This window comes from Phoxinus phoxinus (assembly GCF_949152265.1).
Source record: "Phoxinus phoxinus genome assembly, contig: scaffold_149, whole genome shotgun sequence".
In the NCBI taxonomy this organism is placed as follows: Eukaryota; Metazoa; Chordata; class Actinopteri; order Cypriniformes; family Leuciscidae; genus Phoxinus; species Phoxinus phoxinus.
Window position 1 is genome coordinate 841 of NW_027639346.1, and position 13981 is coordinate 14821.

The 13981-nt window shown below is 41.5% G+C and overlaps 1 protein-coding gene across 1 annotated transcript; it reads left to right on the forward strand.

Moving 5' to 3' along the window:
* The first annotated feature begins 3878 nt into the window (after positions 1–3878).
* LOC306994308 (zinc finger protein 536-like) lies at positions 3879–11037 on the forward strand. The gene is made up of 2 exons (XM_079639919.1): positions 3879–3991; positions 7568–11037. Exon 2 carries the CDS (start codon positions 7569–7571, stop codon positions 10092–10094), a length of 2526 nt encoding a protein of 841 aa, XP_079496045.1. The 5' UTR covers positions 3879–3991; position 7568; the 3' UTR covers positions 10095–11037.
* Positions 11038–13981: the final 2944 nt, after the last annotated feature.

The following is a 13981-nucleotide window of genomic DNA, read 5'->3' on the forward strand; positions in this document are numbered from 1 at the left end:
TAATGAGTATCTCTAATTAGCCATACATTTGTTTTGTGAAAACTCCAAACTACAGGCTGCGGTTGTGAAGAGCTGGTAAGTATGTTGAAGTAGCGGCAGATTTTTCTCTCCTGTACTGTCTGTCTTACATTGAGCGGCTTGGAGGCACGATTTGGGGCCGATGTATGCACACATGCAACATTAAACACTCAGGAACATTGAGTCACATCTCTCTCTCTTTTTCTCTTTTCTCCGTTTTTTTTCCTCTTTTATTTTAATTAGCCATGCAACAATTAAAAGATTCACAAACTAAATTGAACCTTGTCTCCCTCTCCTCTCGACTCGATTTCAGCACCTGTCAAAACAACACCCCTTGTTGGAGTCATTATGCAAAACTCATACGCACAAAACCAGCATGTGCGAGAAGAAAACAGCAATTATTTCTGATATTCACTTATTTGGGGGTTACATTGACATTTAAGTTTTCTACAAAGGTAATCTTTTTTTCGCCGCAGCTGAGAGGTAGAGAGAGTGTCGAGAGAAAACAGACTGTCACCTTCAGACAGTCAATTAATTGATTGTGATACAGCTTCATATCATATTTAGTCAGGTCATCTTTGGTGTCCTTAAAGGAAGAACTGAAAAGTCTTCTTTTTTTTTTTTGTCCACACAATTAAAGGCAATATGCTTTAGTTTAGTTTTGGAGCCCTTTGACTTTTTTATGGACAAAAATAGTTCAAAATATCGTTTGTGTTTTACAGAAAGTCGTACATGTTTGGAACGACATGAGGGTGAGTGAATGATGGTAGAATCTCCATTTTTGGGTGAACTATCTCTTTAAAAGTTCAGAGCTTGATACAACAGTGGCAGTTTTGGTGGATGTATGTAGCGCTCTTTTCCGACAATAGAGGTCTGATCTGATTTTTTATTTATTTAATGAGTTCTGGTAGTATCCGTCAGAATTGTCCTGAGCTGGAGGAAAGATGATGTAAGGCTTGGATGATGGCCCTTTTGCCCATCGCCACACTGTGTTCATTGTTTTTCGGCTTTTCTGTGCTGATGTGTAGTCATGCGTGATGGCTGGTTCGACCACAACTCGCTCGGCTTTACCACTAAGACACATCCCTGTGTTTCTAATGGGATTACCAAAAGCTTCAATTATTATTATTGTTTCACTTTTTAGTGACTGCCACTTCATGCACAATTGATATTTCTCCATAGTTTTGGGTAGAAACCACAAGGGAAAGTTTTAGAGATGAATTGTCACTCGTTGACCTTTAGTGCAGTATGTTTTATGCTACTTTAGCCTACAGTGCTGGTCACTTGACTTGGCTCCTTTCTTTCTTTGTGAGTGAGGTGAACAGTGTAGCGCTTTTCTTTGTAACTATCTCAATCTTTATGCAGAGACCCCCTCTATCCCACCTCTACAATTTAACAAATGCTCAGTTATCCATCTTTTTCCCCTTCTCACAGTCTGAGATCTACAGGCAGGAGGCTTGACACGCTGTGACTACCATTGTACCTCTCTAACACACGCATACACGCACACACAGAGCACATCTGCTGGTCTTCGGGATAATGCTGCAAATGTTTAGCATAAAGGGAGGCTTTGAGCTTCAGGCCGGCTCTGGATGATGATGAGGATGAGGATGCAGCAGGCCAGGACAATGAACTGTGGGAATTCTTTGGTCTCCCACTGATCTTCCCTCCCCTGGCATCCCAACAAGCCTGTCAGACACACAGGATAAAAGGAGCAGCATTTTTCTCTCTGCTCATCCTTTCGTGGGCTCATACTGATCTGTAGAGATGAGCTGAAAGCTGAACTACCTGTTGAAATGTTCTCTTAAGATGCTCTCAATGACATATTGTGCGAGACACACCGACAGAGACTGAGAGAGTTTTGCGGGTTGAGCTAACAGAAGGTAGAACCGTGTAGAGAGGAAGGTGACACAAGACATGTGTATTTGTAACTGTAACAATTCGTCTGTGGTGGTGTCGCAACCCATGAACTAGGTATAATTAGGTCACTTACTGTCTTACCACAAATAAGAAAACAACCTGCATCATGCAGCGAGCTGTTTGCTGGATGAGAACGAGTTTGCCTTTCAGGCTGCGTGCGTTTCTTCTGTTTGATTCAGTTTCGGTCTTGTGCTGGGAACCTTTGCTTAATGCCTCATTACAGCCACTAATAATCCAGTTCAGTCAAAGAGCATCGAGAGGAAGAAAAACAAGCCACGTTTTATTGGATTAATTAGAACTATTCTGAAGACCACCTGCAACAGACTAAACACGAGCAGAGAAGGAGAGAGAGAAGGACAGATCGGACCTCGCTGATAAGCGTGCAATGATTTTAACTATCGCTATCGGTTTATGATTTTGTTATTGTACGTTTCTGGCCATATTCCCATAACTGCATAACATGCAGTGCCGTTTGCATCCATTAAATATGCAACATATGGCAGCCATTTTCAAACACCAAACAGTTCATTCCCTTTTGCTTTATACGGGGGCCGCTAATGATTCAGAGGAAATAAAACTGACTTTTGCACTTTCTGTAAATAATGATTGATTTATCAATAGCGATGACCTCTTTCATAATTAATTAATCAGCTACTGCATAGTAATTAGTCAATGGATTTTGGTCGATAAAGCTTCATAATAACAGAGCAGCTAATGGCCTCGCGATCTATATTTTTATTTTCATTTCAACTCGCAAATACTTTGACTTCGGTTTGTTTTACTTGTCGATGGATTTTTCCCTTGAAACTACAGTTTTCTGTAAATGTACACATTCTTTACCCAAACATGGATGCAGAAGGACACCAAAATGATGTTATATAAAGACGCAAAGCCCGAAAGAGCCAGATCTGCTCGGTGTTATTTGATTTAGGGCTTGAACATGCTGTGTAATCTAGAACATTTAAGGATTAGATGGGTTTTATGTCCTCTCTGAGGTTAGCTGTACACTTAAAAACTCTTTGTTCAGAGCCCCTTCAAGGCTGAAGTTTACTTGCGTGTTAGTGAGTTTGTGTGTATTTATGTGTGTTTTAAACGGAACCTTGATTCTGCCCTCCGTGTTGATTGGTGAGAGGCCACTAGAGGATCAGCTCAAGGACGTGAACGCGCACAGGTACCTCAAGTTTAATGTAATATTTTGTCGCTACAGTGGCCTTAATTTAGCCGCGTTCTCCTTGACGTCCCAAAAATCAAAGCCTGGCCCTCCAGAAAGCAATCTAAATGCCAGATAATGCAACACATATTCATGCACTTTGCAAAGCTTACTGCAGGTTTTATCAGAAACCACAATCAGTTCAAATATCTTAGAAATACCTTTGTTAAACGTCTGTGCATCACACTTGCCACTTGCATCACACTTGCCACAACGTGCACTGCTGTGTTTGCGTTTCTATTAGTAGATCCTGCTATATGCTTATACAGTTGTTTGACGTGAGGTTAAGGCAGAAATCAAACAATGTCTTCCCTGGTGTTAACAACAATGGCCCTGCTTGACAAAGCTAAGATAAGAAGAGAAGGACAGCAGTCTGATGGTGGCGTTTGCACCCTCTAATTAAGATGTGGTTTGCAGAGCTTGCAAGAGTGAACAGAATGTGATGTAAAGTGAGGTAAAGATAAGACATAAATCCGGTTGTTTTGCCATGTTGCTTGAAAGGCTCAGTATTAACCACAGACTGTAAAGCTGCATGCCACTGGGCCCTGTGTGACAGTGCACTAAAGGAAGTCTCAGTGGCTTTTCAAGAGACACGGCGGTGGTGCACGCGTTAATTAGAGCACGCTGCTGCTGTTACGCTACGTGTGACAGGTAGTATCAGGCCACTGAGACTCCGTCGTTTCGTCTAGCTCCTGGCTAACCTAACTGCCCCAGCCCTAAGAAAGAGAGAGAGGGAGAGGAGGGGGGAGAGGGAGACGGGGGTCTGGGACAAGGAGCCACCACCGTGTTTGCTGTCAGGCCTACATGCTGTGGGCCACGACTCAATGGCACTGATCCAAATAGGTGAGGCATTAGCATTTCTAACAGAGGAAAGATTGGCAGCGAAACTTTGCAGGGCATCCTACAAATGCAGATAACAGAGACAAGCATAGCTGAAGATATATTGAAAAGCTGAATGCTGAAACCTTAAATGTGCTGTGGATTTATGAAATGGGGTGTTTTAATTATTCTCCTAGGTAAAGTTGTACGTGAAATATCACATGGAAATTTGAAGGACCGAGTTGTGCGTAACATTTTTTTAATCTTTTTTTTTCTGAATTAAAATAACAGTGTGTGCCATTTTTGACAAAATGCCCTCCAAATGTGCTTGCTGCTCTGCAAATTTGGTTTTGGAGGCATTTTCAGATTTGCATTAAGCGTGCCGATGTTTAAGAGCAGATGTATTTAGATTTTAATGACTTTGTTTCGTTTGAGATAAGGCTTTTGGCTTGGAGTTTCTGCTAATTATACTGTGGAAAATATGCACTTTACTGATAATTGTTCCGTAGTGATGCCTCCCTTAAAGTATTCCCAGTATCAAATTTATTTATTAATGTATTCATTTCTTTATTTATTTATAGATGCTCTCTAAAATATTGCAGACTGTGTGTGTTATTGTTTGCGGGTGTATGTGTGTCAGGCGTCTACGTTCACATATGAATTTAATACTTTGTCTGCCTCTGCAGAAGTGAGTGTGTGTGTGTGTGTGTGTGTGTGTGACACCTCTTTAACCATATGAAATGTCCTTTTTAATCAGAAAAAAAAATGAAATGACTTGGGAGCAAGGAAGGCATATTAATGCACTTAATTTGCATATAGTCGTCAGGCGAGGCTATGTTCAAAAACAAACTGGATTCGTCAGTTCATTTCACATTGTTCCTTTGTCTATCTGCCTTTGTTATATGGTAAAGATAAAGAAGGAAATCAAATTGAAGAAAAGGGCAAGCAGTTATCTCTCCAAATGAGCAACTGCTCATCATGCCTCGCTTAAATCATAGATTTCTATTGCAGAAGGCATGCTAGCCACATTCAAAAAGGGCCTCGTCTGATATCTGCCAGGACTTGCTGCGACGTCGACAAAAGCAATTTGAACAACTCGCTACCCAAAGAAACTCCAAAGTCATGAGGCGTCGCGCTAAACCCAAACATCACCCAGCATTTTTAGGCCTTTGTCTGAAGACCGTTGCTTTAATTAGATGACCTGGCAGAGCGAACCGTCCGTGATTTATATTTGTCTTGCATTTACTCCTGTATTACTTTTTGCTGAATATCAAAAATCCTCACAGAACTGCTTAGCCATGTATAATTTGCAGCGCACGTGCTTACGCGCGTGAGTGTGTTTATAACACACCCAGTCTTTAAATACATAATACACCTACAGTGTATTGTTCACATCCAGATTCCAGCATTTTTTTTCTTTTAAATTCCTCGGAGTTATAGCTCTGGACAAAAGAGGAATGGCATTCAGCAGCAGCCCACAGTGTGTTTAGCAGCGACTGGAAGTGGCCTCAGTGTTTTTATTCATGTTGGAGAGATAAGACTGCAACCGACATGGCGTAGGAAGAGCAAATAGCTAAAGAACAGGCGGCCCTTATTAGAGTTCTTATGAGAGCATCAGCAAATATGTGCTCCAAGCCCACTGTCTTCAACTGCAGACTGTGTGTATGTGCTGGTTTGATAGTCGTTGTGTATTTGTCTCCGCAAGTGCACTTTTTTCCTTTTCTTTTTTCTTTTTTTTGTACCAGACCAATTCATCGTTGTTGGCATTGCTTCAGCTTGTCAACAAAAAAAAATCAGTTGTTTGTTTCCCTGTGCAGTGGGTCATGTGAAGAAAAGAAATTGCACAGGAGTTGTCATACTTCCATGAGGAAAAGTGAAATATAATGTGTCAGCAGCCCATAGACTGAAGGTGCTGAGTCATTAGGTAGTCCCTCTCTAATAAGTAAACTGGGTCAATCTGCACCATTTAAAAGGTTTATTAATGACCAAAGGGTGTGGGATCCCCGGCCCAGAACACTTTACCCTTCCCGAGGCACTGAGTGTGTGAGAAAGACAAACCAACATGTGTTTCCAAATAATGCAGATAAATTCTGTATGTAGTTTCCTGAATTCCTGCTCTTGCCATTGTCTTTGTTTAAAAGACCACTGTGCATTTATTTCACATTCATAATCATGTGTTAAAGCGCATAGCCACTGTTACCAGGCAGCATACTAATCAGCTTAATGAGATATTATACAATATTTTGTTGACCAAAGCAAAACTCACTTTATTGTTTCTGAAGCTTGACCCTGTCAGTTGCAGGGGAATGCAGCAACATCATTATCCGTCCTTAAGATGGTGAATAGCATGCTAAATAAGCACAAGCCATCAAGATGACAACAGGCACTGCTCATGTATTGTTTTTAGTCTGACAGTTCATTGGGCCACACTGTGGCCATTTTAAATAACTGGGAAGCCTCTGATACTTTGGGAACCCTTTCAATAACGCCAACTGTTGTTTTCTTCTCATCGGAAGCCATACGAGAGTGAGAGAACAGAGAGAGGGGAAAAAAGAAGGTGAACACAGAATGATTTGCATCAAACGTAATGTGCCTCTTAATGGAAAATTACGCCAAGACAAGTGTCGCAGCAGTGAGATAAGGGCTTGTGTTTACTGGAGTAACCCCTTGGTTTTAAGTGCTATTGTTAATATCATAATTGTAGTATTGCGGCAGCTTCATGACAATACCATTGCTCCGTTTCATTAAGGCGTGTAATTGGAGGGATTCTGATAGGATGGGACCAAGTAGCTTAATTATGCGGCGCCTTGCCGTGTTTACTGGGTAATTATTGCCTCCAAAATTGTGTTACTGTTTGAGAAAAAGTTCTGAGAGTTGCAGCTTCTCTCCCCAAGTGTGAGAGTACATGTAGTACTTCATAAATCAGAGGGAGATGAACTCACTCTTTTTTTTCTTCACACTTGTCACTGAAGTGCAGTCATCGTTGTTAACCATTTCCTCACACCATACTCAGACTGCTGACACACAAAGGGGTACTCAAGAATGAACTGAATTAACTGTCGTATGGTGTGATTTCCTTTGCCAGACAATGCAGTATATAATCTGAGATATAGATCCACACAAAATAATATATCTAGAGTTTTGTTTCCAAACCTACACCCACTTCAGCAAAAAAAAGAAAACACCTTTGTGTCTGCGCTAATGCCTAAGACAGACTTGACGCTGTGATGCTATTTAACTCGGAAATATGATCTTCACCACACTATACAGTATCTCAAAATGTATAAGAGAAAAGGTCTTTATTTTTCATGAAATCTGAGAGCAGAGTGGATGTTCTTCATGAACAGTTCTAAAACAATGGTAAAGTTGAGAGTGTGCTCAACCTGTTCTGTTCAAAGAACTGTACCTTTATTTCTATTGTTACTATTTGTTACTATTTACATGATGTACGCATATAAGTTTACTATCAATTATATAGTGTGCAGTTTTTTATGTTGGTTGTGCACAGAGATAATACAACAAGTGTATTAGTGGTGCTTTTTTTACTGCATACCTCTGAATAGTGGACTCAATACCTGTTCTGTGTCTTTTATCCTTTAGGATGGAGGACTCTAGTTTGTGCCTTGGTGTATCCTCGGTGGTCTCGGATGCTGACACCCATCTCAGCAACGCAGTACTTAATGGCCGCTACCCAATCAGTCAGAAACTGCATCAGCTGACTGCTCAGCTGGGTCATGCCTTTCCTGAGCTACAGAGTCGCCAACAGATCCCAGAGGAAAAGGCAGCCACGCCACTGGATGAAAAAACCCACGCTGCCTTAGCTAGTCAGCCAATAAGCAGTCAGATGGCCTTACTGGCCAACCAGCTTAACCGTGACATGGATGTGGGAGCATTGAGTGGTCTCAATGGCCGTGTTGATTTGCAACAATTTCTCAATGGGCAGAACTTAGGAATCATGTCCCAGATGAATGATATAGAAGATGATGCCCGCAAGAACCGTAAATACCCCTGTCCACTATGTGGCAAGCGCTTCCGGTTCAACAGCATTCTGTCTCTTCATATGCGTACACACACTGGAGAGAAGCCCTTCAAATGTCCCTATTGTGACCACCGAGCTGCTCAAAAAGGTAACCTGAAGATTCACCTCCGCACCCATAAACTGGGAAATCTAGGTAAGGGCCGTGGTCGTGTACGTGAGGAAAACAGGCTTCTTCATGAACTAGAAGAGAGGGCCATTTTACGTGATAAGCAAATGAGAAACAGCTTGCTGCAGCCCTCTCAACCTCTTCCACCCCAATTGGGTATCCAGAGTCTCAACCAGCAACAGCCTGGTTCTGCCTGTGGCCTGCTCACTCCAACCAGTATCGGGGGCTCGCCTGATGGACTGACCCAGCCATCTGCCTCACCTAAGCCCACAGGTACCAACCTGCAAGATGAGCAAGCCCTCAACCCAGCCCAAGGATTCCGGTGCACTTTTTGCAAGGGTAAATTCAAGAAGCGTGAGGAGCTAGAGCGCCACATTCGCATTCTTCACAAGCCCTACAAGTGTACCCTATGTGAATTTGCTGCTTCCCAGGAGGAGGATCTCATCAGCCATGTGGAGAAAACCCATATTACAGCTGAATCAGCCCAGGGACAGGGTACAGGAGCTGGCAGTGGAGAGAAGCCCGCCAATGAATTTCGCTGTGAGGTTTGTAGCCAGGTCTTCAGCCAAGCTTGGTTTCTGAAAGGCCACATGCGGAAACACAAGGACTCCTTTGAACATTGCTGCCAGATATGTGGACGTCGTTTCAAGGAGCCCTGGTTCCTGAAGAATCATATGAAGGTGCATCTAAACAAGCTTGCCATAAAGAACAAGCCCCCTGTTGGTGGAGGAGCTGATGAAGATAGGCCCTCTGTGAACAGCATGAGTAGCCTGGCTCAAGAAGCCCACGCCAACCTGTATTCGCGATACATTTCTTGTCTGCAAAGTGGCTTCCTCACACCTGACAAACAAGGCCTGGTTGAACAGCAGCACCAGATGCTGGCCAAGGCTGGTATAGCTATGAAGGAGAAGGAAATGCTTGGAAAGCTCCTGAGCCCAATGGCCAGCATGGGCCACGGCTTAGGGGAAAATGAAAAGCGCTCACTCTTGGGTTGCCTGAACCTTGTGCCCCCTCTAAAGTCAAGCTGTATGGAACGCTTACAAGCCGCAGCTAAGGTGGCAGAGATGGACCCCCTGAACAGCTATCAAGCCTGGCAAATCATGGCACGTGGAATGGCTATGGAACGCTCCTTCATGCCAAAAGAGCAGCATCATGGGGGGCATGGACAAGAAGATGAACTTGCCAGTGCAGCTGGGATTGTTCATTTTGGAAAAGATAAGCTTGAGCACCCAACCTTAGGCTCTAGTGATGGTTCCAAGCAGAAGCAACATCCCGATCTCCTTCATGGAGTGAAGACAAGTGGAGGCATGATGTCCTTGAAAGATGAGGGTGTAAGCTTTGATAGCCACCGTGAGTTCTTGCCTCACCATGGGGGTCTGGGTCTAGGCCAAGGGCTTGAGTACAGCCTGGCTGGCCTGAAAGAGAAAGCAACTGAGTGTCCTGACTGTGGCAGAGTCTTTAGAACCTACCACCAGATGGTGGTCCACTCCCGGGTGCACAACAAGGAACGTCGAGCCCTAGAGGAGAGCTCCCAGCATGGTCTGGACGAAAGGCGTGGCTCAGCGAGTGACCCTGAATCTCAGTCCATCAGCCGATCCACCACCCCAGGATCCTCCAATGTGACAGAGGAAAGCGGTGCTGGAGGTGGACACTCCCAAACAGGCAGTGTTCAGGATGACAGTCCCCACCCTTCTTCTCCATCTTCAGGTAAGAAAGTTTTAAGATGGTTTAAGAAAACCCACAGCATTAAGAATAATTGTAAATGCTTTAATACCATAAATACCTTAAATATGCTTATCAGTCTGGCGTTACAGGAACAAAATTGTGTGATGTTCACAGGATTCAGTTTTGTTAAATCGATACATTTAAATAGCAATTATCTAATGGAATTTTTACAAAGTAACACAATTACAACCCTAAGAGAGCAATTTCACAGTGGGATGGAACAACTGAGGAATAAACCTTGGGATGCCAAATGGTGAGATGGCAGTAGCAAGTCGTTCAGATCCACTAGCATACTAGCTGTGTCTACCAAGTAGGCTCCATGAGAAATTGGTCTTAAACCCTAAAAGCATGATTCCTATATTCTCTGCATAAAGGTAATGCATAAAGTTTTTTTTTTTTTTTGGATATGTGACAATAGGCCTTTAAAACTTAGATATTAGTCAACTTTAGCAATAGCTAGCAATAAACAGCTAATGGCGTGAAGCCACCAATGAAAATTAAGTGAATGCATGTGTGCTTTTAGTAGTCTTGACAGTTATTTCAGTTAATATAAAATGGGTGATTGTGATTTTTTTTTTTAGGCTTTGGGTAGGTGATCAAATCAGCTAGCAATGTGGCAATACCAGTGTAAATCTGAGCAGCACATTCAATGCATAAGTCTGACACTTAATGTTACTGTTCAAATATCCATCAAACACCCTTAGAAGGAGTTAGTATCTTTATTTACTGTCTTCTTAAACAAATCCATTAATGAGGTTTCCATACTTTGGCTATCCTTCAGCATCAATTAATTTATCCATTAAATATAAAGTTAACTATAAAAATAAAAATCCGTATTCTATTCTCACAATAGAAAACCTATGCGGATGTACGGACATGTTACGAGTGATTAAAACATCCTGCTGCACGGGAGAGGGACAGCAAACTCGCCCCATCTGAGAAACTCTGAGCTTTTGAGATAAAATGTATGTTTAGTGGGATTAAGTGAAGCTGCAGCTAATGATTACAGAAGTTTTAAAGGTAACTTTCTCATTCCTTGGGGTGGTACACCACTGTTAAGCAGCCAGGCTGTTAATTAGGTCACGTCTATGTTATAATCAGTTAGCTTAAGCTAAACAAGACACTAATTAAAGATATACATATAAAGCAGGTCAAAAAAATGAACTTCATTTGCTGGGTAAAATGTGCTTTTAAGTCATCAAAAAAAAGAAAAAAAGTGGCTTAGCTTAAGGCTCTAAGCAACTTAATTTCAACAGCAAAGAAGAAATTGTTTATTTATTCCCAGTCCTTATCACCCTCATGTAGTGAGATGAGTTTGAACATGCAATGGGCTATGTTTATTTTAATCTAAGGAATAATAACAGACAACCCCCACCCCAATTAGGAATTAATGAAAATGAGAAGAAGATAAAACCTATTTTCTTTACAGAGACTATTAAACCTAAACACTCGTCAACAGAAAGGAGGGTATGTTACGGAAGTAATTATCTAGTGAATTTTAATGCAGGAAGTTTTCTTTCTTTAGCATCTCCCTTACTACTACTTTGAGATTTAGCTCATGGCCTTTTATAAACTCTTCTCAAGCTTTTGTTAGATTGGCAGGGTATTTGGAATTAAAGTGATTAGTGTTTAATAATAAAAATGTTAAGCACTAACTGAATCATGGGACAGAGAATGAAAATACAATTTATTTATTGATTCTTTGGCACTCTCATAGCTTTTATTGTACATAAGTAGACCAGTTTTAATAAACACAAATCTGAGAAATTGGTTATGTGATGTTTTGCCAATGTCACCATTACTTAATATTTCCTCTCTCTCTTGCCATCTTACCATTTGCATGCTCTTTTGCTGTATACTCTGGAGCCCCCCCCTCCTCTCTCCCTTGCAGAATTTCCCAATGTTGTGGCCCATCCTCTCTTCCTTATATTTTAACAAAATACTCAATGCCCACAGCAGTTTCACAGCATGATGCTAGTGCTACCATATTTCGCCGTAAGTGTGGTGTTTTTGAGGTGTCGGCAGTATTACATTCATGCCACACATATTATTGTTTTGAGTTCTGAAACATCCTCTCACATGACTCTTGAGAGTCTGACTTATTTTGTGCCCCTCCCCCCCCTCCCCCTCCCCCTCCCAGTTACAGGTATGTGCCACCCAGAGTGGTTGGTGCACCTATAATCTGTTTACGGCATCTGCACTTTGTTGCTTAAAGCTCTGTAGCTCTGTAGGTTACATTCTTGTTCGCACAGTTTTATAGTCTGGGTGTTTTGATGTTACGGTTTGTTACGATAGTCCACTTTAGACATTCTATCTATTAGTAACCTTGCAACTACATGTCAACTAACACATGTATTAATCTGCAACTACATGTCAACTAACTCTTTATTAGAGTAGACTGTAAAGTTAGGGTTAATGGAATGAGTTGACATGTACCTGTACTTGCCAAATCACTTATAGTAAGAATGTCTGTTGTGGGACCATCAAACTAAATTGTTAGCAGATATTGAGCAGACAGTCTATTGTACTCTAATGACTGGTAGTTGACGTAGTTGCAAAGTTACTTATTGTTAGTAGAATGTGGACCATCAAAATAACGTTACCCACTTTTCTCATAATTTAACTATAGGCTCACTAGCACAACATAACACATTTAGTGAGTTCTATTTTATGTATTTATTTAATGCATTTATTTAATGCATTATTATTTTTGCTTTATCTAACTTTATTTATCCATCTCTATATATTTTGTTATTATACCGGCTCCCTCCCCATCTCTCTATTCACCCTGCGTGTGAGTTAGTGTCGAGGTAGAGTGTGATCACCAGCTGAAATCCCACATCGCTGCCCAGCTCAGTTGGAGCAGGCAGGGAGCTCTCACTGTGCAGCGGGCATAATGCCAGCCCCCCCTCTTGTCTTGAGATTGACCTTCAGGTTTCTTTGCTTACAAGCACAGGGATATGCGTGTTTATTGGGGAATTATGCCATAGTAAGATGCAGTTTGACAGAATCTCTGACATACTTATTTAAAAGTATTCATACACAAGGGGCTGCGCTTTCAGGCCATGGCACAAAACATGTGCTCACCAACCCTTACAAGCTAAAGGTGTGATGTACAGGGAAGGAAGTGTTGTGCTGTCTGTTTGCCTAACAGTGCTTTAATGTTTAATACAGTGTTTCTTTATTAGCCCAGCATTTGTATAAGGTGGAGAAAAGTATTTCTTCTCTCATCAATATGATTTCATTTGTATTTAATTTTTGACTTTTGAATAGAAAGGATAAAAACAAGCAAATACATTTCATGGCCTGGTTTTATATATGTATAAGTGTGTACGTGTGTGTTTTGTTTTATTTTTTTTGGGGGGGGGAGGAAGGGTGTATGTTTATGTAGTATGCAACAGGATGTGGCATGTCATACCTCTGTTTTACTTTTAATATCTCACACGTTCCTCTAACCCAAAGTGAACAGACTTCCTTTATAATGTGTCGATTTTATTTGCTTCTTTTTTTTTCTTTACGCTCTCTTTAACATACGGCAGATTCATCTGCTGTCTTCTTTCAGCAAGCTCACCCAACCTCTAAACCACCTACCCACTGCAATTTTGAGTTAAACTTGAATTACAGTAATCAACAATAACATCTCAACTGTGAAAGAAGGTCGACACAATCGCTTTTGTCTTTGACACTGCACTTGTTTAAACACAGAGAGAGACAGATAAAAAGGGGAAAAAAGTTGCCTCAGAAATGTCCTCTAAAGGCCTTTTTGCTCTCCTCTCAATAATCAACCTTAAATATGCTTCTTGTGCAATAGAATTTCTAGCCTCTGTACATCTCTTCCACCTCTTTCCTTCTCTCTTTTTAGTTTATTACATTTTCCCCCATTCTCTTTTATTTCTTATTACCATTACAAGATTGGCTTGACTGAGGAGGGGATCTATTGTTATTTCAGATTCCGCAGTCTGAATTGGGCTTCATAAACAAGGGGGGGCTCATTCCTGATAGTGTTTCTGAATTCATTATTGTGTTATTTTGAGTGACAGCAGAGAGAGAGAGAGAGAGAGAGAGAGGGAAAGAGGAGAGAGAGAGAGAGAGGGAAAGAGAGAGAGAGAGAGAGAGAGAGAGAGAGAGAGAGAGAGAGAGAGAG

Bases quoted from the DNA above. Each gene is read 5' to 3' on its own strand.
- LOC306994308 (XM_079639919.1), top strand. From the start codon at position 7,569: ATGGAGGACTCTAGTTTGTGCCTTGGTGTATCCTCGGTGGTCTCGGAT.